This window comes from Myotis daubentonii, chromosome 2 (assembly GCF_963259705.1).
Source record: "Myotis daubentonii chromosome 2, mMyoDau2.1, whole genome shotgun sequence".
NCBI lineage: Eukaryota > Metazoa > Chordata > Mammalia > Chiroptera > Vespertilionidae > Myotis > Myotis daubentonii.
This window is the reverse complement of record NC_081841.1, coordinates 26042977-26069072: the sequence shown is the minus strand read 5'-3', so window position 1 is coordinate 26069072 and position 26096 is coordinate 26042977. Positions and strand designations below refer to the sequence as shown.

The following is a 26096-nucleotide window of genomic DNA, read 5'->3' as shown; positions in this document are numbered from 1 at the left end:
CTTCTCATCTTGCTTTAATTTTATTTTTGATAATGTAGAACATTAACATGTTTCCAGTGGGGGGCATGCAGGAGGTAGCTGATCAATGATTCTCTCTCATCACTGATGTTTCTGTCTCTCTCTCTCTCTCCCTTCCTCTCTGAAATCAATAAAAAATATTAAATAAAATAAACAACTCAGTGTGGTCTGGTCAGCATCATGTGGAAACCATCCCAGACCTTCAGAATCCGTAGTTTACAAAGACACTCCCACACCAGATGATTCTTATGCTCAGTCATAGAAGCACTGAGCTGAATGCCTTAGAAGGCATACAGGCCTCTGGTAGGTACCATAGAGTGGCCCCTGTCCTTCTGGGAGTTGGGGGAGGGGAGAGGGCGCAGCAGGGAGATCCCTGCCTGCCACTGTGATGTCACAGAGTAAACCTCATGTGTCAGCCAGCCCCACCCTGACTGGTATACTAGCTGCAGGACATCCTTTCCATCCTCTCCAGACCACCTTACACCACCTTAGCACTCTGCAGGCAAGAGGGAGCCTGATTCATCTTCACACAAGAAACTCATTCCACTCAACCAGTTAAAACAGAGACGATAAACTGAAACTCTTTGACTCAGAACTTCAAGTGAATGAACAAGTCCTCTCAACTGACTCAAAATGTTTGTCTCACCCAGAAGGTAAGTACCTTTATTTTTGACATCCCATGACTACCTCGTGTGTTATCCCTTCTGTCATGTGTATCCCGGAATGTTGGATTTGTAATACAGGTTATACAAATTCACCAATTTATTTCATGAGCTTATGGTAAGGAACTTGAGAACACACTATAGGATTACATAAAATGGAATAAAAATATATTACTCAAGCCCAGTTTTTATTGATAAGCCCAGAGATGTCCATACCGTGGCCTCTTGCTCTTTCATCCTCTTCTATGAAAAATGTCCATTTCTTCTTCCTTTGCCTCTTCATCTTACTTTTCCTCTCTGTTCCCAGAGCTGCTTACAGCCTCTAGCTTTTCTTTTTTCCCTCCATCTGTATGATTCCCGTTGCCAAAATTTGGCTCCTGCTCAAAGGCCCAGTGGTGGTGGGAACGGAAAAGATGCATATGACCCTACTGAACTGAAAGAGTAGATATTAAGTTCTTCCAAAGAATGAGGAGGCACCCCTATGGTCCTGCTGGAAGCCAGCTCCGGCCTGGAATCTGCTGGAACTAAGGAGAGCATAACCTTACGCTCTTTTGGTCTCAGAGAATCTGAGAGAATCTGCAGGGGTCCTCCCAGACCCGGGAAGACCCTCACAGCCAGCAAAGATGTCTTGGCTTGTTTAGGTAAGAACCTATATCTGAAAGTAACTTGCCTCCCATTTGAAAAGGTTGGGGACTACCAACCTTCAGCTCAAAAGGTTCCTAAGAACGAGTTTTCATTATCATATATCTTGCCATTCTCGAGAGAAAAATGAAGCTTACTGTTAGCTAGAGAAATACACGCACAGAGCAATGTGGCATGCTGCTCGTTGGCTAGAAGTTAGGGGTCTCAGAAGAAAGGGTAAGATAGGGCCTAAGAAGGGGACACGGTGGGACTGCAGAGCAGAGCGAGTGATTGAGGAGCCATCAGTGTGGGCTCAGACTGCGCCCTACCTCAGAAGCAGCCCCAAAGTGAATAGATGCTCAACTGAAGAATCCTCAAAAGTGGGTAAGAATATGATGGAAAGGGCCAGCCGGGGTAAATTTTATTTGCCACTGGCTTATGCGGAGAGGCTCGGGGAATGTGGGAGAGTCTGGTTATCAGTCTTTACCTGAAAACCAGTATAAAGTACACGTAACCCATTGCCGCATTCTGGGTGAGTTTCCACCATCCGGCCTGCCAAGTGAACCGTGTGATAAGGTGGCCGTGCCTTCCCCTTTTCCCTCCCGAGGGGCAGCCTGCGGGTGAGTCAGGCGCATTTACTAGCTTGGCCTCGCGCAGCCAGCTGCTCCGAATCTGACTCCTCAGGTGCTGAGGCTGCGAGCAGGAGCTGGTGAACAGTCTGGCAAGGTGTCTGGTACACAGTATGGTTCCCTTCCTCAGCTCGTTCTCCTGATTTAACTCCGGAAATCGTCCCTTGGTGAGAAAGGACTAGAACTCAGGTCTGCTTAGGGATTCGCGGCCCCAAAATTTCACAGAAGTGAGGCAAAGACACAGCCTGGCTTTAGAACAGGAGCTAGGGACCGGGACGATGGGCGCAGGGAGGGGACTGACACTGGGACCCACAGGCCCGGGTGGGAGAATTCCTCGGGCGACCCGGCCCCAGCACTCCCTGCCGCAGCCCCCGCCCAAGTCGGCGTCCACGTGGCGGCGCCCCCGGCCACGCCCCATCGCGGCCTTGGCCCCAAGACCGCCCGCCCTCCGGCTTGCTCTCGAAGGTTCCTTCGCTGGGAGGGGCCCCGCGACGCGGTTCTCCTCAGACGCGGGAGGACGGGAGGAAGAAAGGACCCCCGCTCCCCGCCCCGCCCTCCGGGAAGTCCTGGCCCCGGCCGCTAGGGCGGGACCAGCCAAACAATGCAAAACACTCCCCGGGCGCGTCGCCGTGGCAACGCGCGCCCGTTGCTAGGCGACCCGGCGCCGTAGTAAACCGCGTGCGGGGTGTTACTCATCCAGGGAGGGGGGCGAAGGGGAGCTGGCGGGGACTCGGCCGGGCTCCCGCACCCAGACTGCTGGGGGATGGGGGGAGGGAGAGCAGGAATAGAAGGGACGAGGGCGGCTCACCAGGAACGGAAATGGGTTGGCCCCGCCGTGCCTGCCCGCGGCCGCGCCCTGAGCGCCCCTCCAGAGGCCCCTGGCGTTGGGCCCGCAGCCCTGCCCCGCCCCGCGTCCCCGAGAGCCCAGGGCCCAGCAGGCCCGAGGACTCCGTGATCCGCGCGTGAGCGATTGCCCCACAGGATGTGCAAATGTGGCTGACCCGCTGATTCACTCCAGATGCTTGGGACATTGAATAAGGCGGCTTCCTCTCCTGGAAATGACTGCTAGAGCTAAAGCCCTCAAACAATTACATTAAAAAGCGGAAAGGGAAAGGCGCCGCACAGGAGAGGCCCCCAGATGCTTTACTGTGGTCCTTGCCACTGAACATACGTAGACGTGTTCCCAGAACTTGGGACCCACGTCAGGAAGAGAGGAGTCGTTTTCATTCTCTGAGCATTTGCGGCCGTGTGGACATTAAACAGGCTTACAGTTGAGACTGACCCGAAGCTGGGGCATCCCAGAGCTAAGCGCCCAAGAGTGACGTGAATATTTTGGACACTCAGCATGGGCATGTTGCTGGCGTTACTCTTCCCTTCCAGTGTCAAATGTCTTGTGTGGAGACCTCCTGTGATCTTCATCGGCGAACACTCAAATATGAGGCACTGAAGTAAAAAAATATATAATTATAGCAGCACTATCTCAGATGCTTCAAGATACATCATCCATAAGGGCTCCAATCCCTAGGGAAACACCGGGCTTGGGAAAGGACAACACATTTCCCAACTGTCTCTGGCCTTTGAGCAATGTGTTTGTACCCTGGGCTCTGTGAACTAAAGATAATACTTGTTCATGAGATCATTGCTGTTATCGGGGCTTTGGTCATCCAAAAGCAGGAATGTTTCCACAGGTGGGAGGAAATGTATTGGCCAGGATCTGTTTGGTGACGCTAGGGGTGCATCGGTGTAGAAAGGCAGAGGGTGTGTCTGTGGGTCTGTGGACTCTCACTGCTGTTATGTATGTGAATCAGGAGGATTCCTCTCTCCTTCAGCAATCGGAGGCTGTTGGGACACTTTTCTTTATTCACATCTTATCTTCACCTAATAGACTCCCTAACTGTATTCATGGGCCTCCTTTCCATTACACACTTCACTCATTCATGGATGTTAGACAGGGCTAGGCTCTGAGGATCAACAATGAATAAAACTTGGCTGCTACCATATCTAACTACTCAAATCATGTGAGCATAACAGACAAGTAAACCATGTGATGAGTTACATGACAGAGGCACACAGAACATGCAGGAACAGGTGCATGTCGATCAGAGCCAGTGAGAGCCCACACACTGACACCCCACTCCAGCCTTTTACCTACTGAGTAAAAAGGAGGGCATTAATGGGCATGGGCCAGAAATCTGACTCTTGGGAAAAGGACAGAGAACTACTGCCCAGAAGGGTGAGTGAACATTTGTTGGGAGAATATTCCAGTATGGATAGTGAAAAAAAAAAAAAAAAAAAAAAAAAACCAGCTGGAAACCTGAGCCCCAGGCTTTGACCTCAGGGAAGTGGTGTGCTATACAGTCTCCTCTGGCTCAGTGTGCTTACCCATTGTTTTAATCACCTCTTATCTACAGTGGACTCACAAATTGAATTCCTGTTTACACAGTATGTGTGGCCCCAAGACCATTGTTTCTCATAGATGCCTATGAAATATGGTTTTGTACAGTGTGGGGAACTGACTGAGAACCTCACAAATATAGGTTGGTCCCAACCCTTGGCTTTGTGATGTCATCAGCACTGAGTTGCATATCTATCTATCCCTGTGGGGCTCATCCTGAGATGGTAACAGTCCAACATACAGAAGTTAAATACTGTTTTGAGATGTGGAATCTTCGTGTCTGTGCTGAATCACGAGCTTCAGAGCTGAACCTAATTATATTTGTGTTGCATTGACTAGCAATTAGTACTTCTTCTGTTCTAAGAGAGGAAAGAGAAGAAAAAAATATTAACATGCCTAAACTACAATGAAAGGAAGTGAGTGGGATGCTAGCCTCTGATTTTTGTGGCCAGGCACAAAATTCATGTTTTGCCAGAGAGAGGAAATTAGACATTGTGGCCCAAGATCCTTGGGATGGGGGGGTGTGGGATCTCAAGGTTGATCACAACTAGTGGCCAGCCAGCCAGCCAAGCACTCACACAAAATGCACAGCCTCCTAAGGGGGTAGATTCAGGCTTTGGAGAGGCCTAAAATAACATAATTTGGAGGCACTCTTTAAGAAAAACAATACAACATGACAAGTACAAATTAGATAGCAGGGTCTTGGGAGGGGCCTGCATAAGAGGGGGAACGATGAAGCTTAATCCACCTCTAGGCCTCCTCATGTAAGACTTGGCCACTCCCATCCGCCTTTCCCTGGAGAAGGCAAATGTCAGTCTGTTAAGACACAGGGGGTGCGGTTTATGAGCAGAGGCAATAAAACCAAAGACATAAGACTGTGCCAAATGGTGACTCACGCGGGATATGAGAGTGCCTGCAAGTATTTGAAGGGTGTCAGCAGAGAGAAGGGAAAAGAATTGTTCACTGTTCTGGGGTGGACAGGGAATGAGGGTGCAACTAAGTAAATAAGAATGTGCACAGAATTCATCGGGAAACAAAGATAACTGTATTTTCTGATACTGTGGCATAGCACTTCCCATGGGAAATACTTAAGGATCAACTGAATCACCGAAAACTGACATTGGCCACAAAAATGTGCTAAAGGAAACAATCCTGGTTCATTCGGAGCCCTGAATTCCATAAGGCTGACACATGTGCTCTATAGATTAGTGTGGGGAGCAGGCCAACCGGGGAAAAGAGAACAATCCCGAAGGGAGGAGCCGCCACCTCACCCACAGTTGCTGACTGGTGGGGAGCACATGACTAAAGAGGAAGAATCTGAGGAGATGGTGCCACCCAGCGTTGTGATGGCTACTGTAGCCAGGAAACCAGCAGCCAATTCCATCATGAGCTGTAACCACAGAATTCCTGCTCCCTGGTCCCAGCAGATAGGGAGTTCTGTCACAATGAATGAAGGGTCATTGGGTGATATGGGAATTATGTCTGGGCACAAGCATATTGCATCAAATAGGCTGTTCACATCCGTGTGAGAAGAATAGAGAATATATTGGGTGGCAGAAGTGAGATCCAGAGAGGCTCCTTTGGCTAAAAGGTAGACTAATTCAAACACTCTGAGGAGAGCCTACCTTTGATTCCCTAAGCTGACAGCACAAACACAGAATGGGGAAAACCTTCACTTGGTTGATGGTGAATCTGGAAGAGTTGGGAATAGAGGGTTTCATTAAATATAAACCCAAAATGAGTCAAACAGGTGTTATTTTAAAATATATTTTTATTGATTTGAGAGAGGAAGAGAGAGGGAGAGATAGAAACATCAATGATGAGAATCATTGATCGGCTACCTCCTGCACGCCCCTACTGGGGATGGAGCCTGCAACCTGGGTGTGTGCCCTGACCGGAAGTCGAACAGTGACCTCCTGGTTCATAGGTCGATGCTCAATCATTGAGCAACACCAGTTAAGCCAGGTATTATCTTAATTCCCTGATTATATGTTTTTTCAGTCTGTTCAGCTTTTCACCAATTGTTAGGTCAAAGTGGCAATATACAAGTTGCTTACATGTGGAGCCAGAAACAAGAAGTCCATCCTGGGTATATACTGAGTGTCCTAAAATTACAGATTCCTGGGACTCACCCCAAAACTACTATGGAATCTCAGGATGGGGGACCAAAAATCTACATCTTTCCAAAGTTTCAGATAGTTCTGAGGCTTAGTCAGAATGAAGAATTACTGCTCTCAATAAGAGAAATTTATAATCAAGACAAAGTGTTAGGAGAGGGGTACAGTGTGACAAGGACAGAAAGGAGGGAACAGCTCCCATTCATTTTTAAAGAATGAGTGACTTTCACACTAATCTTGATGAAAGGCAGATCACCAAGTAAAAAGGTAATTCAGAATGTCTCCCACCCTTGTCATCCTAATTGGTATGATTTTTGAGGACAGAAAGAACAATATGAACTTCTAGGTGACCAGAACAAGAATATATGCAATCAACACCTTATTCATTTGTCAGATTTTTTTTTTAAGTTTTAGAAACCATCCTGTATAATAAGAGCCCAGTGACCGAACAGTGGAACGACCAGAACAACTGGTTGACCAGTCACTATGACACTCACTGACCACCAGGGGGAAGATGCCCAATGCAGGAGCTGCCCTCTGGTGGTCAGTGGGCTCCCACAGTGGGAGCGCTGCTCAGCTAACCAGGATGAGCGGCACTCCCACAGTGGGCCAATCCCCACAGACCACGCCCCCCCATTAGTGCACGAATCCTGTGCACCAAGCCTCTAGTTTAAAATAAAAATTGTCATTCCTTTGCCTGGAGATCAGGGAGAAATGGTAGATAGCTGTAGCATTGCTGACCCTGGAATTTATTTGTCTCCTATTCTACTCCATCTGCATCCTCACCACATCCCCACCCAACACTCTCTGACTGTCTCAGCATTCCATGCAAAGGGACGATGTTAATAATCATTAGTAATGATGCTAACTGGAGGGTGGAGACCACCCAACATACCAGGAAGCTATTTCATATCCATGAAGCTCTGACATTGCAGATAATAGAACTTATTAAAGAGATGGAAAGCCCTACACAAGGGGATGGAAACCTTTGCATCAATAGTGATTCTGTAATATTTGTGTGTCTGCCATAAAATGAAGCCCAATCAATTCACACCAGTTACCTAGGGAATGGCAGTGGGATGGAAACTAAATCATCACTTATTTTGTAAAGAAATGTCCCTCTGTGGGTGCAGGTCTTTGCTTTTCTGTGATTAATCCCAGATCCCCATTGGCAAACTCTCCCACATAATCTCCCAGAACAGCTGGGCCATGATTGTATTGTCAGTTATTAAATGCCCAAGTTTCCTGCAAGGAAGCCTTTAATCATGAGGTGCTCCAGAGAGAGAGAGAGAGAGAGAGAGAGAGAGAGAGAGAGAGAGAAGAGGAGGGATGGTAAGGGGTGGGAGAAGAGGGTGGGAAGGCTAGTTTCCAATTTTTCAACATTAAACCAAAGAGATTTGGAACCCAGATGGCATCCTGCAGTCCTTCCACACAAGCTGCAAGAGTCTGACCATGGCCAAGCTAACTAGCTTCACATTCCCATTGCTCAGAACATACATTGCATAGTTATTTTGCACCTGATTCTTCTAAGAGGTGTGACTGTCTCACCCACTTGTTGCCTATGTTAAGCCTATGTTAATTATGAGTTTTTCTGTTAACCTATGTTGATGGAAGAATTAGTGACATTTTGGTACCTATGCACTTCCTAATGATTTGAACCCAAGTGTCGGGAAGTCACTCATTGTCCCTTTTCTGTGGAGTAGAATGACGTTGGCATGGGGCTTGTCAGCATATGCAAAGATATAACTTTCCTTATGGCTGCTGCTGCTTCATGATCACCTTAAGGAAACCCCTGAAAAATTAGATTTGTTTTTCCATTCAAGAGGTATGTGGATCCTGGAGGGGGGGGGAAGGCATATTGTGGGGTAAAAATAAAATATGTGATGAGAAGTACGGTACTATAGGTGTCAAAGATAATTCTTGAATGAGGGTCATTATATCTATCCTTGGTGGACACTCCTTCTGAAAGCAGCCTCATTGGGCTACATTCCAAGCTCTTTTCATCTTTTGTTTCTCAAATCACCTTTCCTTAAATTTGTTGTCACTTTGGTGCTGCAAAGTGGTTGTACATGGTGTGGGGTTCATTATTCTTATTTCTGAATAACCTGCAGAACTTAAAAATATGTGTAAATTGAAATGAAGCAAGGGTACAATTGAAATCTGATGTGATATGATGATGATAAACTAATTTCCAAGCCACTGAAGACTGAAAATAAAGTTGTTGAAAATGTAGAATTGCCTAAATCCTTAGACAAAATGATTAATGAAGGTATTTTATCTGGAAGGCAATTTCCTATTCAGGCAATGGACAGGAAGATAATTAGAATGTAACAGAATAACTAAAACCAATAGGATTTCTATGACTAAACACAACATTAAAACAGTCTTTTTTTTGGGGGGGGGGTGGCAGGTGGGGGTGATGGGCCAACAGATGATTCCCATATCTAGCAATAGAAGATATTTCTCCCTTCCAGGTGCTGTGGTTTTTCAGTCCTTACCAAGGTCACCCAGAGTCTTATACAGTCTGACAGTTCTTGGTGGATTTAATTTGTTTTGAGTGCTTAAAAAAAACAACACCACCAAATTAGCAGATTGCTTTCCAGAAACAGTTTATCATTTTTTGTATATTGATTTATATATATATAAGAGTCTTGTGTATTTCTTATTGTCATAAAATAATCCACGTTTTGTCTGTAGCCTGCACTGTTTTAGTCCCTGGAAAGTCTAAAGAACAAACTGTTATATTTCTGAGATAAAGTTCTCTGTTAAATGTAGAAAATGTTAAGCTGGAGATGATGAGAAAGGCAGATTAATGGGCCTATCCCATTTAGCTATGGTTTTATTTATGTCTCTTAAGCGAAGCAGATTTGGGTCTGATTAATTCTGCTATGAGAGATCCCCTGGAAAGCTCAAGATGGTTTACTTTAAGAAGCATCTGTCAGCAGCTAAGTATGGGCTTCCTTTCCATTCAGAACGTATTAACACAATAGTATAAACCAATCCATTACACAAAGTGCAAGACCTGTCAAATTTATTTTTGTTAAATCTGGCTCCAAGCCACCACTCCCCAAAGTTGAAACGTCTAGCATTGGTCATTCTTCAAATAGCCCTTCTCTTACACTAAAAATAACAAGGTCAGGGGCTCCCACCAGAGCCACACGGGCCACTGACCTTTCTGCTGCCACACCCTGTGTCCCCGCTGTGAGTCGAGCAGTGCCCCTCCACCAGCCAAAGTCACCCTTTCCGTGGCTCCATGGCCTCGGCACTTGGTGCGCAGCCTCCATGGGCACCAAGCAGCCATCTTCCATTTGATTCCTGCATCTCAGTGGCCATGGATAGAAAGCTGGACCCAGATAACCAGGTCTCTCAGAACCCGCAGCTCCCTCTGCTCTCCATCCCAGTGGGCCCACTGTTTCTTTTTATCCCCTGTGATCCAGTTAATCATTGGCTGATAGGACAACCACCCCCCCTCCCCCCCCCCACCCCCGTTCCCCTCTCAAAGGAACCTATGATGCAGGGAAGAGGACAGGGAAAACTCAGTTACCATAACAGACACCTCAGCGAGACAGTGCTACTAAATGCAGTGTTACCTTTCAATGCAGACAACACCAAAAATGATGACCAGCAAGAGCATTTAGAGTGCTCCCAATTCTTTTTCTCAACCTGATCTATAGCCTAGCCTCAGTGGCTTCATCCCATTCTGACTGAGGTATTCTCTGATGCCACTTCGGATATCCTCAGTAAGCATTTTAGTGTAATATGGTCTGGCTTAAATAAACATCATCGCTAGGGTGTCTGCCCCAGGCCAGCTGAAGCCCACCTCCCACACGGCTCTTTGGAGGAAACTCAAAGCGGCTGGTGGCACCGGCAGGTTGGAGGAAAGGGGCCTGAGCTTAGGGAGCCGCGGGGAAGGGTGTCCAGATCGCCCAGGAGGGTCTGAAAGCAGGCTCTCCCCTTGTCTGTCTGTTACAGATGGAGCTCCCGAAGGTCTTCTCTGGCCAATGGACATTCCTATCTGCCATCCTCAACCTGCTATCACTCGGCCTCTCCACAGCATTCCTGCTCAGCAACTCCTGGTTTGTGGACACACAGAAGGTGCCCAAGCCCCTGTGCAGAGAAGGTCTGGCAACCAAGTGCCTTGAGCTGCCAGTGCCCTTGGATGGGGGCAGCAGCAGCACATCATCCCAGGAGGTGGTGCAATGCACCTGGGAGACTGGGGATGACCACTTCTCCTGCCATACCTTCCGGAGTGGCATGCGGCTATCCTGTGAGGAAACTGTGGAAGAACCAGGTAGACTCCTCATCCCCAGCTGCCTGACCACCTCCTTCCCCCCCTGGGATCTTATAGCCCTCTCCCACACCACATCAGCCTCACCCCCAAGCTCAGCATTTCCCACCACTGTACTGTGTGCTTTCTCTTTAGGGAACCCCTTTTTAATAAGGATGAAAGTCCATCTGGCTTTTCACTTCCTGCCTGTCTAGTAGACTCATTGGGTTAAAATAGCATTACCCTTAAAGGGTTCCATTTAGACTTTCAACAGTATAAGCATTTCCATTCTAGCAAACTGAAGTTGCTGTTTAGAAACAAAAAAGGGGAGATGATATTACAGGAACAGCCTTGCTCTGCCCAGTTGTGACCTTATCGGGATAACTTCATTTCTATGGGCCTCGATTTTCTCATCAATGAGATGGATCAGAGTAGATCGCCCTTAAAGCCCCTTCCTTTCCCTCCCTCCTGAAAAAGGGTTTTCTCATTCTAAGTATCTATATATATAAAAGGCTAATATGCTAAGCTGTTCGACTGGTCACTATGATGCTCACTGACCACCAGAGGGCAGATGATCAATGCAGGAGCTGCTGGGACAGGCCATTTACAAAGAAATGGCACTGCAGACCTGGTGCCGACAAGCAGCACTTGGCTTCCCCCAAGTGGGACACAGGCCCGTCACCACCATGGAGCAACAGCCCATCAAATTGCAGCCAATGCTGTCGAGACCCCTATGGTGCAAAATGCAGCCCACAGCCCAGCCCAGCCTATCCGAGCTCAGAAACGTGGCTGTGGGTACCGGGTAATGATATCACGTAGCAACGCCCAGCTTCCTCTCCCTAGTGACTAGCCTCCTTGGAGTTTCTTCAGCCCAGGACACAACTTGCTTTAGAGACAGGTGCAAACATTTCACACTTTAACCAAATGTCTATGAAGCGTTTTCACATGCCTCATCTCATTTGATCCTCACAGAAGTCCTGGAGTAGGTAGATAGGAGACTAGGTAGAATCCTATTTTCTTATCATTAGCTGGAAAACAGAGATTTAAAAAGTTTAGAAATTTGACCCAACTGAAAAGAAGTAAGAAATGGTGGAATTTGAAAATGACTTCAGGTTTTCTCACTGCACAGAATATAGTCAAACACTGCTACAGTTAAATATTTCACCCTTTGTTCTACCGCATGATCTATAAGACTAATCTGCTTCATGTTGATATTTACTGCTGTGTTGCTGACAATTACCTGAAAGAGAAGTTGGGGTGCTTCACTGGGCTGGAAAAAGTTTAGCTAAATCAGAAAGCAGGTCTAATTAAGCAAATAAATATATATAAAGCTCTCGCTGGTGCCAATTGAATGCATGTCTTTCCATCTGTCATTGTCGATCATGAATTTGGTTGACACTTTTATTATAGAGAAAGGGCGAATAGCAATCTACACTAATAAAAGAGAAAAATGGTAATTGGCGTACGACGATACCCTTTTCATTGGCTAATCAGGGCTATATGCAAATTAACTACCAACTATGATTGGCAGTTAACTGCCAACTAAGATTGGCAGTTAACTGCCAACAAGATGGCGGTTAATTTGCATATGTAGGCACAATGCAGGGAGGTGAAAGGGAAAGCAGGAAGAAGCCCCCTGCCACTGACAGTGATTGGAAACCCAGGGGGGAGCTAAGAGCTGGGGGGCAGGGCAAAGGCGGCCCTGGGGCCGCCTTTGCCCTGCCCCCCAGCCATGATCAGAGAATCAGGCGCCTTTGCCGCCCTGGCCAGTGATAGCAGGAAGTAGGGGTGGAGCCAGCGATGGGAGCTGGACATGGTCGAAGCTGGCAGTCCCGGAAGCTAGGGGTCCCTTGCCTGGGCCTAAAGCGGAACCCACGATCGCGGGGCCGCTGCAGCTGCGGGTCCCCGCTGCCCGAGCCGGATGCCTCAGCCAGAGGCATTAGGCCTGGGCAGGGGCGGAGCCTGCAACCATGGGGAGCTGGGGGTCCCCTGCCCAGGCCTGACACCTCTGCTGGAGGCCCCAGGCCTGGTCAAGGGGTAGATCCGGTGATTGGTGATCGGAGGGTGATGAGGGTCAACTCCTCTGGCCGAGGCATCAGGCCTGGGCGGGGGGCAGAGCCGGGGATTGGGGGGATATGATGGTCCCCTTGCCCAGGCCTGAAGCCTGGGTCAGAGGTGTCAGGCTTGGGTGGGGGGGTGGAGCAAGCAATCAGAGGGAGATGGGGGTCCCCTGCCCAGGCATGATTCCTGGGCCAGAGGCCTCAGGCCTGGGCGGGGGCCAGAGCCAGTGATCGGGGGGAGATGGGGGTCCCCTGTCCAAGCCTGACACCCCTGGCGGAGGCGTCAGGTCTGGGCAAGGGGCTGATCAGGCGATCGGAGGGTGATAGGGGTCTACGCCTCTGGCTGAGGCACCAGGCCTGGGCAAGGGGCAGAGCCAGCAATCGGAGGGGTCTGGGGGTCCCCTGCCCAGGCCTGATGCCTGGGCCAGAGGCATCAGGACTGGGCTGGGGGCAGAACCAGTGATGGGGGGAAATGAGGGTCCCCTGCCCAGGCCTGACACCTCTGTCAGAGGCGTCAGGCCTGGGCAAGGGGCCGATCCTGCGATTGGAGGGTGATGGGGGTCAACGCCTGAGGGCTCCCAGTATGTGAGAGGGGGCAGGCTGGGCTGAGGGACACTCCGCCCCACACACACCCAGTGCACGAATTTCGTGCACTGGGCCCCTAGTACTAAAATATTTCTTCTAATTAATTTCAATGTGCACAAATTTGTGCACCTGGCCTCTAGTTACTTGTAATGTTGAAAGCAGGGTAATTGAAGCTCAGAGAGAGTAATTAGGCCCTATCAGGATGTCAGGACTCCTGTGTCAGCATGCACCCTCACCCCTGGTCCTCAGGTTAGAGCAATTAGGTCGAGATCACCCTCCCCGCTTCCTGCTCAAAGCATTCAAATGTCACCTGGTACTGAAGCTTTTCTAAAGCCCCAAATCACAGACAATTTGCAATCTTCTCCTTCTCCTGGCTTGGACTAAGGGGAAAAGGAGCCAGAAGAGGAATATAAATGTGTATTGTGCCACTTAATACCACTCCAACCCTAGTCCCTAAACAATTTAGAGCCATTCAGATCAGTGGGACCACCTCAGCAAATGGCCTGGGTTAACACTGGAGTCATTAACTCTTCCTGGGGTCATTAACGGGAGCGAGAACATTTCCCTCTCAGGGTAACATTGTCATCTTCATTATCAGGAATTGAGAAATTAATTTCAGGTGACTCTTGTCTATGCCATTCATTCTTCCATGCATTCTTAACTACTTTCAAAGAGCCGTTTACTGCCTGCCTACTGTCTGCTGGGCAGGCACCATGTCAGAACAAATGGAGTGGTACTGGGCATGGGACTGGGGACAGATTTCCTCCCAACTGTCCAAGGAAGCACCTCCAAGAAACTGACCCTTGTCTGTTTCAGGGGAGAAACGCCGAGGTTCCCTTGAACTCACACCATCAACCAAGAGAGGTGAGAAAGGACTACTGGAATATGCCACGTTGCAAGGCCTACATCACCCCACTCTCCGATATGGAGGGAAGCGGTTAATGGAGAAGGCTTTCCTCCCCCACCCTCCCTTGGGGCTTGTGGCAAGTATGTGGGTTTGATAACAAATTTAGTTGCCATTGAGTTTTGGGGCTTCTCTGGATCCAAATCGTACCATGATCTCCCGCTTTTCTCTTCTTCTGAGCTCCCAAGGGCTGACACAGATTCCTTCTAGGGCTGCCTTTCATTCACATGCAGGCATGCAAGGAAAGAAACAGCAGGGACAAATCAAGTTCACAGATAGAAAACCACAGCTCTGACCTACTCCTGTTGCCAAGTAACCATGTGGAAAAGCTTAGGTTTTTCCTTTTTTTCTCCAATAATATTTTTGTGTCTGTGTAAAATAGAAGGAAAAGGGGAGGCATGGAGGGAGGGAAGAAACAAAACTGGCTGTCCAAAATTAAGAAAAGAGAAAAAACAATGATAAATAGCAAAGCCTATTACTACAAGATTTCAATGATTTCTCAAATCTCTCTAACAGTATTTACAGTCAATCAATTTTACTTGATTATAGGTTGGGTACCGAGTAGAGTGAGAGCTGTGGGGTGCTAGAAAAAGAACCCCAAATTAAGGAATGTTCCCAGCTGGTTTCAGCTTTGTCTCACCCTCCCCTTCTCTGATGCTGCAAGGCTTTTCTCTTTCAATAGGCATCACCTAATTTCCCATCTGATGGTTCACCGTCCAGTTATTTAACTGGCAGGGTGAGGGTGCCTCTTCCTCTGCTTTCCGACAGAGATCCTATGGCTATTACTGGGAGCCCGGTTTGCCTGCATCGGACTTGAACTCATCGGTTTCCTCCTCCTATTAACGGACTTGCTGTTCACCGGGAACCCTGGCTGCGGGCTCAAGCTGAGAGAGCCTTTGCCGCTATCTCCTCTGTCATGTCAGGTGAGTGCCCCCACGGCCGGAGAGGGTGGGTGTCCTCTGCGCCCTCTGAAGCACTAGCTGGCTGGCTGATCTCTGCCCTGAGGAGAGGAAAGAGGAACCTTGGGCGGGGTGTGTGTGGGAGGGAAGAGGTATGAGGTACATTGCAAGCGTTTTCCATCTTAAATTGAGATAACATGTGAAATGTCATCTTAGATCATGATGTACTTTGTGAAATGGTTTATCCCTAGGTTCTTTATCTTTGCAAATGCCTCGATGTGTAAATTAGCTTGGTTTACTTTTCCATTGTGACACACAGAGCTTTTCAAGACTGTTGGCTGAAGTAAGAGATGCATATATCAGATCAAGAATAAAGCTCACATTGGGGGTATGGGTGGGGAGAAGTCAAGGGGAATGTAGCCCTGAGTGCAGCATTGACTCAGACGTTCTCCATAGCTCTAAAGTCTGGGGCAGCCTGATGCAGAAAGTCCCCCTGCATGCAGGGAGTCTCCCTGACAGATTCGTCTTCCCAGACCTGTGACTGCACCTGATACACAATGAGAAAGTTGCTCTGAAGTCTAGTTCACTGTAGACGGCAATGTCAGTCTTTCTCTAAAGGTGCTGCCTTCCTGCTCCCTCCGTAGGCCTTCTGGGGATGGTGGCCCACCTGATGCACTCACAAGTCTTCCAGGCAACTGCCAACTTGGGTCCAGAAGATTGGAGGCCACATGCTTGGAATTATGGGTGGACCTTCTAGGACAGTGATGGCGAACCTTTTGAGCTCAGCGTGTCAGCATTTTGAAAAACCCTAACTTAACTCTGATGCCCTGTCACATATAGAAATTTTTTGATATTTGCAAGCATAGTAAAACAAAGACTTCTATTTTTGATATTTATTTTATATATTTAAATGCCATTTAACAAAGAAAAATCAACCAAAAAAATGAGTTCGCGTGTCACCTCTGACACGCGTGTCATAGGTTCGCCATCACTGTTCTCGGAAGTGCTTACCATCATCTCCTGAACTTTTGGCCCCTAGCCAACTTTCATTAGATTTGCTTCCCTCACATAGACACTTGCTTTGTGTTCTCCTACCTTCCCTTCACCTCTCATCCCAGAAGCCTGTCAATCAAACAGAAGGCTGGACCATCAGGCCATACCCATTCTTCCCCCACCTTCTGAACAGGTACAGAGAGGGTTCTAGTTTGTTTTGTGAGGCTGTTGTCTTGCCCAGTTTTTCTGCTGGTATAACTGTTGCAATTGCTTCTTTACCTGATAAGTATGTTGCCCTTGGGAAACAAGACTGATTGTGTATGGCTTATGGAAATGATGCTCTATGTTTTATATTTTTTATAACTTGAGGTATTAGAGGACAGAGAAATGGTCAATTGGCCTTGAAATTTGGATTGAATTCTATTCCCTGTGAATGGCTTATTCTTCTCCTGTAATGAAGACTAACTTCTTCCTACCTCCATTCTGATTCCACCAAACTGTGTTAGAAATAAAACTTCCCCTACAGTCATTCTCTAAGCCTTAGACAAAACAAATATAGTTGAGATAAACATCCCCTTTGCTTAAGAGTTCCTCACTTTCTCCTTTGAAGCACATGCTCGATTCAGGCACAGGGGCAACCTGAACTGACAGTAACTATTTGGAGAGTGCAATGGACTTTAACAGTGCTGAAAAGATGCAGCACCAGCTCGAGTTTCTACACTAAAGCAGGCAATATGGAAAGCTCCACATGTCGTTACAAGATCCTATCCCTTTTCTCGCTGCATAATACGTGCTATTTGATTCAGGCTGGGTCTTTGGTCTAATTCTCCAGCCACCGTATCAGTTTAGCTCATTTCCCAGACTCATTATTTCTCATCTTTGCCTGTCTCCAAGCCATTGCTGGCCTTACTATAGAGCTCAGACTGCAAAACTCCCATCAGAAGCCTCCCCAGCCTAAGTCTACTTTGTCCACTCATAATTCCAAGCATGTGGCCTCCAGTCTTCTGGACCCGTTGGCAGTTGCCTGGAAGACTTGTGAATACATCATGGGGGCCACCACCAGAGGCTGCAGACAGGAACACGTAGTACCAGCATGTGGCCTGGCTTTAACCATCCCTTGGACTCATGAAATCTCTCACTAACCTCACATAACTTCCTGTTTCCTGGGCCACCCAGAATCACAGGGAGATTTAGGATTTGACTTTCCAAGTTTTTAGAGCCGTGTCTGATAAACTTTCCTGATGTCTTTTCTTCTTTGTTGAATCCATCCAGCTTCCCTTCATCTCTAGTGTCTCTTCCATCCATTGTAAACTCCCTAAAGTCGAGAACCAAATTGTTTTCATAATAGGCAAATTCCACTTAGTGCAACCTGTTAATACATCCAAATTTGTAGTAAGTGCTTCCTGAGACTCAACTTTGTGGGCCCTTAAAACTGCTAAGCTCAGAACAAGGGAAGAGGGAGGAGAGATGATCACTCCAGCATCCAAGTGAAGGAAAATCTTTGGCAGAGTGTGTATGGGAGGGGAGGGGTCAGGGAGAAGGGGGCAGGGGAGTATTACAGGGGAGTGGTGCAGGTCTATGGAGTCTTGAAGATTACACAAGGGTAACTGCAGCTTGAGAAACAGTAGGCAACAACGCTAAGTGTATGTGTTTATATACAAAAAATAGGCACACCGAGTATAAACAAGCACAGTATTAACAAGTAATCAATTCCGTGAAAAGGAATCCGCTCAACTCCTTGTCTGCCTTTTTTTTTTTTTAATTTCTTTATTGATTAAGGTATTAATACTACATGCGTCATTCTCTTTTACTATGAAACATCCGGAGTGTAACTTACTATGACAGACCAAATTAAGTCCTTTTACCCACAGTTCTTTCCCTGCTACACAGTGGAAGACAGCACAATTATGTCCCTAAGTCCCTAAGAGGCATCAGCCTAGTTTACCAGTAAGGAAGGGATCAGGGCATTTTTCTTTCAAACCTGTAAGAAAGATTCCGTGTAATTTTTTTTTGTATGTTTGTTTGTTCCTAGTACAGCCAGAATTTCCTTCACCTGCTACATGGCATCAGCTGTCACCACCCTCAAGACGTACACCAAGCTGGTGCTGGAGTTCAAGTGCAAGCACAGGAAGAGCTTCAAAGGAAACCTGAGTTGCCTGCTACACCATCACTAGTGCTTCCTCCAACCGCTGCCAAGTGCAGCCCACACGGGGGCCCTCTGACCAGCTACCACCAGAACCACAATCAGCCCAGCCGCCCTGTCTCCGAAGGAGTTGACTTCTACGCAACCAGGAATTCCAACAAGACACCAGCCGGGGGCTATAAGAACTGGCTGGGTCTCCGGTAGAAGAATAGTGTTAGGAGTAAGTGGGTTTGGAGAGCAGGCTGAGCCCCACCTTACATGCTTGTTGTCAACACGTGCTTAAGCTGAAGTCTGTTTCTTGAGCATGGTTTTTAGAGGTTAAGGACAAGGGTATGTCCAAGTACAAGTACAAAGTGTTTGTGTGGGGCGTGCCGGGTGCCACTGTTCCCTTTCCCTTCACAGCTCAATCTCCTTTCACTGTCTATACCTCACGCGTTCAGATTCGTTTTCTCTCCTTTACTCATTGCTTGCTATGAGCTGGGTTCTGGGCTAAGCAATGAAGATTTTAAAAAAGAGAAGCAAAATGCAGTGCTTGCCCTTTAAGGGCTTATCAATCTGGTCATCTGTCTGGGGTTTGGAGGAATGGAGGTGGGCAAATCAGCAGCAGATGCTTGTGGCTCAATTATGCATGGTGCACTTGAATGTCCTGGAAGTCACAGAAGGAAACGAAGGCAATCCTAGGGCTGTGACATGTAGATGTCCCTCACACTGCCTCTTACGTGCTCTGCCTCCACACAGTGGACACCCAATGAAAGTGTAATTAAGTATGATCCTAGAAGCCAGTAGGAGATGAGTGTGGATGAGAAGGCTCCAACCACATGTGGGGACAGGCCCACTTCCAGAAATGGCCCACTGAGGCTACTAAGTCAGGACTATGCCTCCCCAGTGGAGAAACACCCAGTGAACAGGCTGCGGGCTGTGCTCCTCTCTCGGTCCCCACCTTCTCACCCATCCACAAGGGGGAAAAAACCATCCTTGATAGTTAAGAATGAGAATGGCACACAAGTATGTTCCTATTCATGGTATTTATTTGTTCTGTAACAGTTCACATTTTATTTATTTATTTATTTATTTTTAAATCCTTATTGTTGACGGTATTACATATGTCTCCTTTTTCCCCCATTGACCTAACAGTTCACATTTTAAATAGTACTTCCTGACAACACACCAGCTGGCTCTTCTTTAACATGGGCAATAAGGACAGCAATTCACATTCAAGGGCAGCATACACCGTCTGGGGGGTGGAGAGGGTTTCTAAGGGACGGAAAGAGAAGAGACTGGGAGGAGAAAGACCCCTGCACTTGCAGAAGCCAGTACTATTTCTAGGGAACTGTCACATTGGCCTTGCTGGCAACCCCATGTAGGAAATGAAGAATGAAATCTGGGTGGGTGGTTGCCTGAGAGGAAAAGTTGTTTAGAGACACACTGAACAAGAAACCCGCAGCCACACTGGTCAGATGAAGCTTCCACCATCTCTGCCACCATTTACACCTTCTGTACTGGCTGCAAGAGGGAGAGGAAACCTAGAGCTTGTACCATGTTTAGCAAAGAGAGTCAAACTTATCACAGTCAAAACAATCTATGTTAATTTGCAAACACACCATGAAGAATTTAGGGGCATTATGTTTTTCTAGCTTCCTCTTACATTGTTTCTGGGATTCACCCAGCACAACTACCTAAAACAATCCCCTAAACCAGGTCCTCAGAAAACAACTTCACATGTTACTCCTGCCTAAAGGCCTCAACATGGGTAGAGAACCAGGCTGAGGCCTCCATGGCTCAGCCCAGGCTGCAGGAGCACCACCCAAGTTTTAGGTATTCTGTCAACTATAAATAATGAGTCTTAGCATTCTCTACTAGACCTTACTCTCTTCTATCCAGGTAGATTCAAACCCTAGAAGTACATCTGGAATCATCCCCATACTCCTGGGTACACTGTTAATGGTCCCTCAAGTTTGTAATAAGCTTGGCCTACTCATGCCCCAACACATGCCTTCCAAAGTGTTGAAACCAAATTTGCTTTCACAGACTTAAGGCAGCAAGAAACCTATAGCAAGGCCAACCTCAGGACAGGCTACATGCCTGAGGGGAGCTATTGCTACCAACCTTCTGTGATGTCATAATGCCTAATGGGGTAGTTACTATCCCATCAATGTAGGCTCCCTAATTTTCTGTAATCTCTCTCTATTCTGAATTCCTTTATTAACACAAGTTAAAAAATACGGCCTCAAGTAAAGAGAGAACCTGAGTGGCACTCAGAGATGACTTATCGAAACTTCACGGGAGAAAGCAGTTCTCCTCCAGTTAACACGGGATCTCGGCTAAATATACATGACCTAGAAGTTTAGGAGAGAACTTAGTAGAAGAAGGGAGAACCACTGGAGAAAATTCTAAAGTACTTAACCAATTATAAAAGTTACAGTATTTACATAGGAGTTTTTCTCAAAATATAATGCTTCAAAGATTCTACCAGAAAAGAGGTGTACAGGGCAAAAGAGATGCATCCTGGGCTCGGGAGCAAGAAGAAAGGTCCAAAAACAGCTCTGCTCTCATGCAAGCAAAGCAAAAATATCCCTGAATAAAGGAGAGCAAAAGAGAAGCAGTAAGGAGGAAATGCTAAGGAAGCAGAGTAGAGATGAAGCAGAGAAGAGCAGATCTGCCTCAGTTGTTCCCAACTTCAGTTTTCCTCGATGTTGAGGACAGCATACACATAAGCACTTTCAACGTTACTGCAGTAAAAAAGATGAGGACCGGCAGAACAATTAAAACCACAGGGTAACATGTGGACCTCATCATTGCTCCCCTTTTGATGGGAATATGGTGGTTCTATGGTCAGTCAATATGCAGACATGGGAAGTGTGAGGAGACAGGATACATAAGGAAGAGGTGAATGTAGGGGTGGCTCACCCTGGCTCCTGCTATCAGTCTTTCTCACTCTGCTGAGGTTGGGAAAAAGCTGAGGAACAGGTGGGGAAAGTATGAGGAGAGGAATGATGAGTGGTCCTGATCATCAGAGGCAGGCCTCTGGAAGCCTCAAGATGACCAAACAAACAAGATGTATTTCAGGACAAGAAACTGAGTCCCTGGAGCTTAGGACATAGCTAGAAAATATTTCATCACAACGCTGAAAACCACACACACATGGCATGATGCAAAACAAACTGCTCCAGTGAGGAACTTCACTGGAATCTCCCAGTAAGAGTTTATAAGTTAGACATACAAAAACCAAAACAATTATTAGATTCACATTTCCAAATGATCCACACAGAGTGCCTAGAGGTGGGAGGTTAATGCACAGGTTGAAAAAGTAGGTGACACACCCCGACCACATGGTTCGTGCCGTTACTGAAGAACTCCAACGTGCCTTCCAAAGTGCTCTGCCACCACCTCGCAGGGGTGGCGAGAAGAGGTTGAAGAAGTCTTCCTTCTCTCCAAAGCACTGATTTTATACTGACAGGAGAGAAACAGCATCCGTTCTGCTCACTTCTTCTTAAACTAAAGGCTGCAACCGACTAGATCTAGGGAAAAGGTGCAAGTATCAGTGGCTGGAATTTTCTTCATGCTACAGAAATGGAGGAAACCTGAAGGTCAGAATACTCCTCTATTTTCCTGTCCTTCTGTGCAGCTCCAACAGCTCATAAGTGTCCCTCCATAAAGGCCCAGAGACTTGCTCTTTTTTCCATGATAAGCTCTTCAATATCGAGCTAGACCACAGATGAGGGCTTTAGCATTTGAGCAAGGTAATTCTATGTAACTGCCACAAGCCCAGCATGTCAGCATCACTAGCCTCTACCCAGAAAACATCAGTAGTATCCACCCCCCTCGGTCACTGGAACAATAAAAACTATGGCCCCACCAATGTCCCTTAAGGGAGGTGGTACCATCTCCCTCTGAAAAGAACTGAGCATCATTTCTCAGTGGTAATGAAGCACCCTTAGAGAATAACACTGGTCTGAAACAACTGGCTCTTGACACCCAGCTACTCAAGAGGCTCCCATTCTCTCTCTTTTCTAAAGAGCACTGTTGAAGCCGGTAGAATTTGTCCTAAACCCTCAATAGTAACCAAATATTTGTGTCAGAAGCTATTCACCTGCAAGGGAGAATCAACAAACTTGATCCTAGAGAGGAATCGGCGCAGCTCCCCACGGCCAATTTTGGGGGTGGTCTCCTTGAGCTGGACCATTTGGCCCTCCATCAGTGCCCACCGCAGACTAAGCTTGCTGACCACCAGGGGTGCTGGGTGGCCTTTGGAGCTTGGCCCCGTTGTCCTGGTAACATAAAAGGCATCTTTCCAGAGGTCGTTAATTCCAACTGAGGAAGGACAAAAACAAGAGCAGTTAAGAAGGACAGGAGACTTCCACTAACAGAAGAGTGGTTTGGTTCAGCAACCAGATTCAATCGTTCATTTACTCCTTCAGTAACTCATACAAGAAGTTTATTGAGCACCTAATAGATGCAAGGCACTGAGCTAAACGGTGGGGTGTAGTGGCAAAGGGCTGGATGCCAGCAAAGCAACACATTCTTCTCGGCTTTTGTACCATAGTTTCTCTCTCTTTTTTTTTTTTTTTTTTGGTCTCACAGTATGTTTATTCATGCCAGCAAGGAAAGGGCACTTCTAGATACGGCGTGTCCCTCGTCCCCATCTAACAGCCAAGGTGTATGCGAGCTGACGCTCCCCCGCTGCACACTCGGCTCAGCTGCTAGTGATGACCTTGAGCAGGCGGGGGACTCGAATCTTCAGAGCTTTAGCTTTTTCATCCCCACTCCTGATCTTGTACACGATGAGGCCCATCAGCCCCATCCTCACCCAGATCTCCTGGTAAACCTGGGTGCAGTAGGGCTTCATGGGGACCCACACATTTTTAATGAGGCTCTGAAACATCTCGCCACAGGACCAATGGCTCAGGCAGCTGTGACCCGCACAGCCAGCTACAGGTCGCCAAACTGTACCATAGTTTCTCTTCAGCTGCTTCTAAGAAAGCCCCAAATCAGGAAACGAGAGGTTATACCAACTATGGTACCAATTTGGTAGAAAAGTGAGCACAACAAGCTAGAAACTCTGAGAATTCCTAGATTGTCAGCACATGATCATATAAGCTATTACCTAGCCAGTGTTTATTTCGCCTCATCTTTAAAATATGTGTTGTAATAAAAATGGTCTTGATTCTTGATTACCATTATTAAATGTGCACTAACAGTATTTTATGCTAATATTAAAAAATTGCTCATTTAGATCAAATTGCAGGATTTTGTAAGCTGACAGCTCCCTGCTTGGCCCCCTACCACACACAAAGCCCGTGGACAGGTGTCTGCAAGTTCCCAATGTATCCCAGTAAGTTCAGAATGCATTAGCTTCGACCTTAAGGCAAATAAGTTTCTAAGGAGAAAGCAAGTCTTTGAAGAGCAAGAGAATATGGAAAGATGTAAGGAACGTGGCCAGCCTGGTCTTCCCCGTCCTCCCCAGCAGGAACAGATTCCCCGAGGCCAGCCTGGGGAAGGAACCTCTGGGGCGAGACCATCGGGGCACCTCCAGACTAGCAGGTAGCAGTGGCTGGGTTTTCAGGGCTCTGTTTCTGGAGTTAAAGGTCCCTAATATATGACCCCAATTTTGCTATATGATACTATTTAGATACATATATAAACAATTCCCAAATGTTAACAGTCATGACGAGAGGTCTTTTTCCCTTTGCTTTTTCTCCTGGCTGCCATTTCTAGGCAATGGGCATGTTCCCTTTTACTAGTCAAAGGAGTCTCCACTGATCCTAAACCCATTCCCTGAGAAAACAGTCTACCTCCATCCTATCCCTCCAGTTAATTCTTTCTAAGTCCTGAGCTCCTCGAGGGTCAAGAAACTACTTTTATTGTGCTCACAGCCCCTGGTGTGGTGCCTGGCATACAACAGGTGCTCAATAAACATCTGCTGAGTGAGTGGCTGCATGAATCCCCACCACTGAGAGCCCTCTGGGAATGGCACCGCACTTCCCCCTCAGCTTGCAGCAGATGCAGAGGAGGTGGGTCCTCACCCTGTGAGCCTGGTGCGCTTCCCAAAGGGAACGCTCCAGCAATGGCCCTGGGCACCAGGGACACCAAGGAAAACCAGTGGTTCAGCACCCCCCGTCTGAAAGCACACACCCTTCCCTTGGGGACCCGGGCTTCTCACACACAGCAGCACATCCGCTCCCCTCTCTGTGTACACAGACTCCCACCGTCACCAGGACTGACCCTCTGCAGCCGTTACTGTGCCCGTGGCATTGGCCAGATCCAGAAGAATTGAGGGGAACGCCGGGTGCAGGAGGTACAGGTGGTGAAGGCTGGGTGGCTCAGTTCCTAGGATGACATCCTGACAATGAGGAGCAAAAAGGAAAAAACAAAAGTAATTCTGCATTCCCACACGTGATGGTCCTCAGAGGAGACAGTGAGGTTACTCATTTCTCTCAGATGCTAAGACCTGATCCCAACTACAAGGAGAGAGAAACTCCCAGATGTATGAGACATGTTCCAAAGAGCTCAAAATACTAACTAATCACTAACTTCTTCAAACCACTGTGGTTAGAAAATGCTTTCTCCCTTTTAAGAAAAGCAAAAGGAAGAAAGGTAACGCACATGCCCCGGGACAGAAATCTGAGGTAGAGACCTCACTGTCTCCCACCTCCGGGAGCATTCCGGTGCTGGTTCATCCCCTGCAGCAGGTGGGGATGTGTGCAGACAGCGATTACCTACGTATGAAACATAGTGTGCCAACGACATTTCCTCTCATTGGATAGTAAAGCCAATTGCAAGTGTCAGGATATGAGTCACAAAAATCTTATTTACAGAAATGAAGAGAAGGCTGACCAGACAGAGCAAGTCATTGATTATAAAACAAAAATTCCAAGGCCTGAGTGCCCGTCTCCAAGCTCCCTGTGGCAGGATAAATGCACACCGGAACCTCCCGTAGCAGAGTAACCGCTGTGCAGGGATGATCTCCGGCAGGAGCACGCGGTGCAGCCACGCAGTGGCTACAGCACAGAAATGCCGTGGCTGCTCTACTGAGCTCCCCGGGATCACCACCCCTTTCCTGGGATCCTCTTGGGTCTCCCCTCGAGGAGGAAGTGAAACCCTGAAAAATGACTATCCCCCCTGCTTCTATATTGTCAGCACAGGAAGGAGTCCACTAAGGAGAAGTGTGGGCGGGAGGCCAGCAGCCACCGCACTCCCACCACACGCTCACAGAGCGGAAGAGGGCTTTTCCACACACCCTTAGGTCCCAGGCATGACAGGGCAGGTCTCTGGCTACCAGGACAAGAGAACAGCCAAGCTCCTTCCTCACCACCTACAGCATAGGCCCAAATTCCTTGGCATGAAAACCAAGGTCTTACACCATCTAATCTAAATCTGCCATTTCCAGCCTCCTCCTACAATGACTTACCTGCCCACCCCATGCTTCGAGAATGTCTGGTGACTACCCAAACACATGCTGCACTTTGCTCTAACCTCTGCCCATCTTACCCCCCTTCCCTCAGACTAACTCCCCTACCCAGCTCCTTTCCTCCTGTTAGAACACTCTGTGCCCTTAGGAACCCGACTTAAATGCCACCTCTTCCATGAAAAACTCTCTAATCTTCCCAGACAAAACGAATCTCCTTTTCACTTCCATCTGAAATTCTCTCTGTTTTCTATTTCCACATGTGTAACATGCGCCTTTGTTCTTTTCAGATGCTTACATCTGAGTCATCTGGTCCAATCCCCTCATTTTATTACATGAGAAAACCCCAAAAGTTAAAATGTTAGGTAAGCTGCCCATGGTCAATGTAAGGGAATAAC

General features: G+C 47.4%; 2 protein-coding genes and 1 pseudogene across 3 annotated transcripts in view; 1 reads left to right on the top strand and 2 right to left on the bottom strand.

Annotated features, from left to right (window-relative positions):
* The first annotated feature begins 360 nt into the window (after window positions 1-360).
* Window positions 361-19312, top strand: GSG1 (germ cell associated 1). The gene is made up of 5 exons (XM_059682255.1): window positions 361-671; window positions 10415-10733; window positions 14171-14341; window positions 15027-15181; window positions 18183-19312. Exons 1-5 carry the CDS (start codon window positions 624-626, stop codon window positions 18495-18497), a joined length of 1008 nt encoding a protein of 335 aa, XP_059538238.1. The 5' UTR covers window positions 361-623; the 3' UTR covers window positions 18498-19312.
* Window positions 19300-26096, bottom strand: part of FAM234B (family with sequence similarity 234 member B) — a 25406-nt gene continuing 18609 nt past the window's right edge. The window contains exons 11-13 of one of the 2 annotated variants that reach the window (XM_059682253.1): window positions 24516-24633; window positions 22384-22604; window positions 19300-21855 (exon numbers count right to left, since the gene is read on the bottom strand). In XM_059682253.1, the coding sequence (XP_059538236.1) occupies window positions 21832-21855; window positions 22384-22604; window positions 24516-24633 (363 nt within the window). In that variant the 3' untranslated portion in view covers window positions 19300-21831. The remainder of the gene's footprint in view (window positions 21856-22383; window positions 22605-24515; window positions 24634-26096) is intronic. The other variant, XM_059682254.1, reaches the window with a different exon arrangement.
* LOC132227317 (ATP synthase subunit ATP5MJ, mitochondrial-like) lies at window positions 22615-24509 on the bottom strand (annotated as a pseudogene).

What these genes read in the sequence shown, in the direction of transcription:
- GSG1 (XM_059682255.1), top strand. Translation starts at nt 624, where the DNA reads ATGAACAAGTCCTCTCAACTGACTCAAAATGTTTGTCTCACCCAGAAG. An exon ending in GGAAACTGTGGAAGAACCAG is followed by an intron (nt 10,734 to 14,170) that starts GTAGACTCCTCA and finishes TGTCTGTTTCAG; the next exon opens with GGGAGAAACGCCGAGGTTCC. An exon ending in TCCCTTGGGGCTTGTGGCAA is followed by an intron (nt 14,342 to 15,026) that starts GTATGTGGGTTT and finishes GCTTTCCGACAG; the next exon opens with AGATCCTATGGCTATTACTG.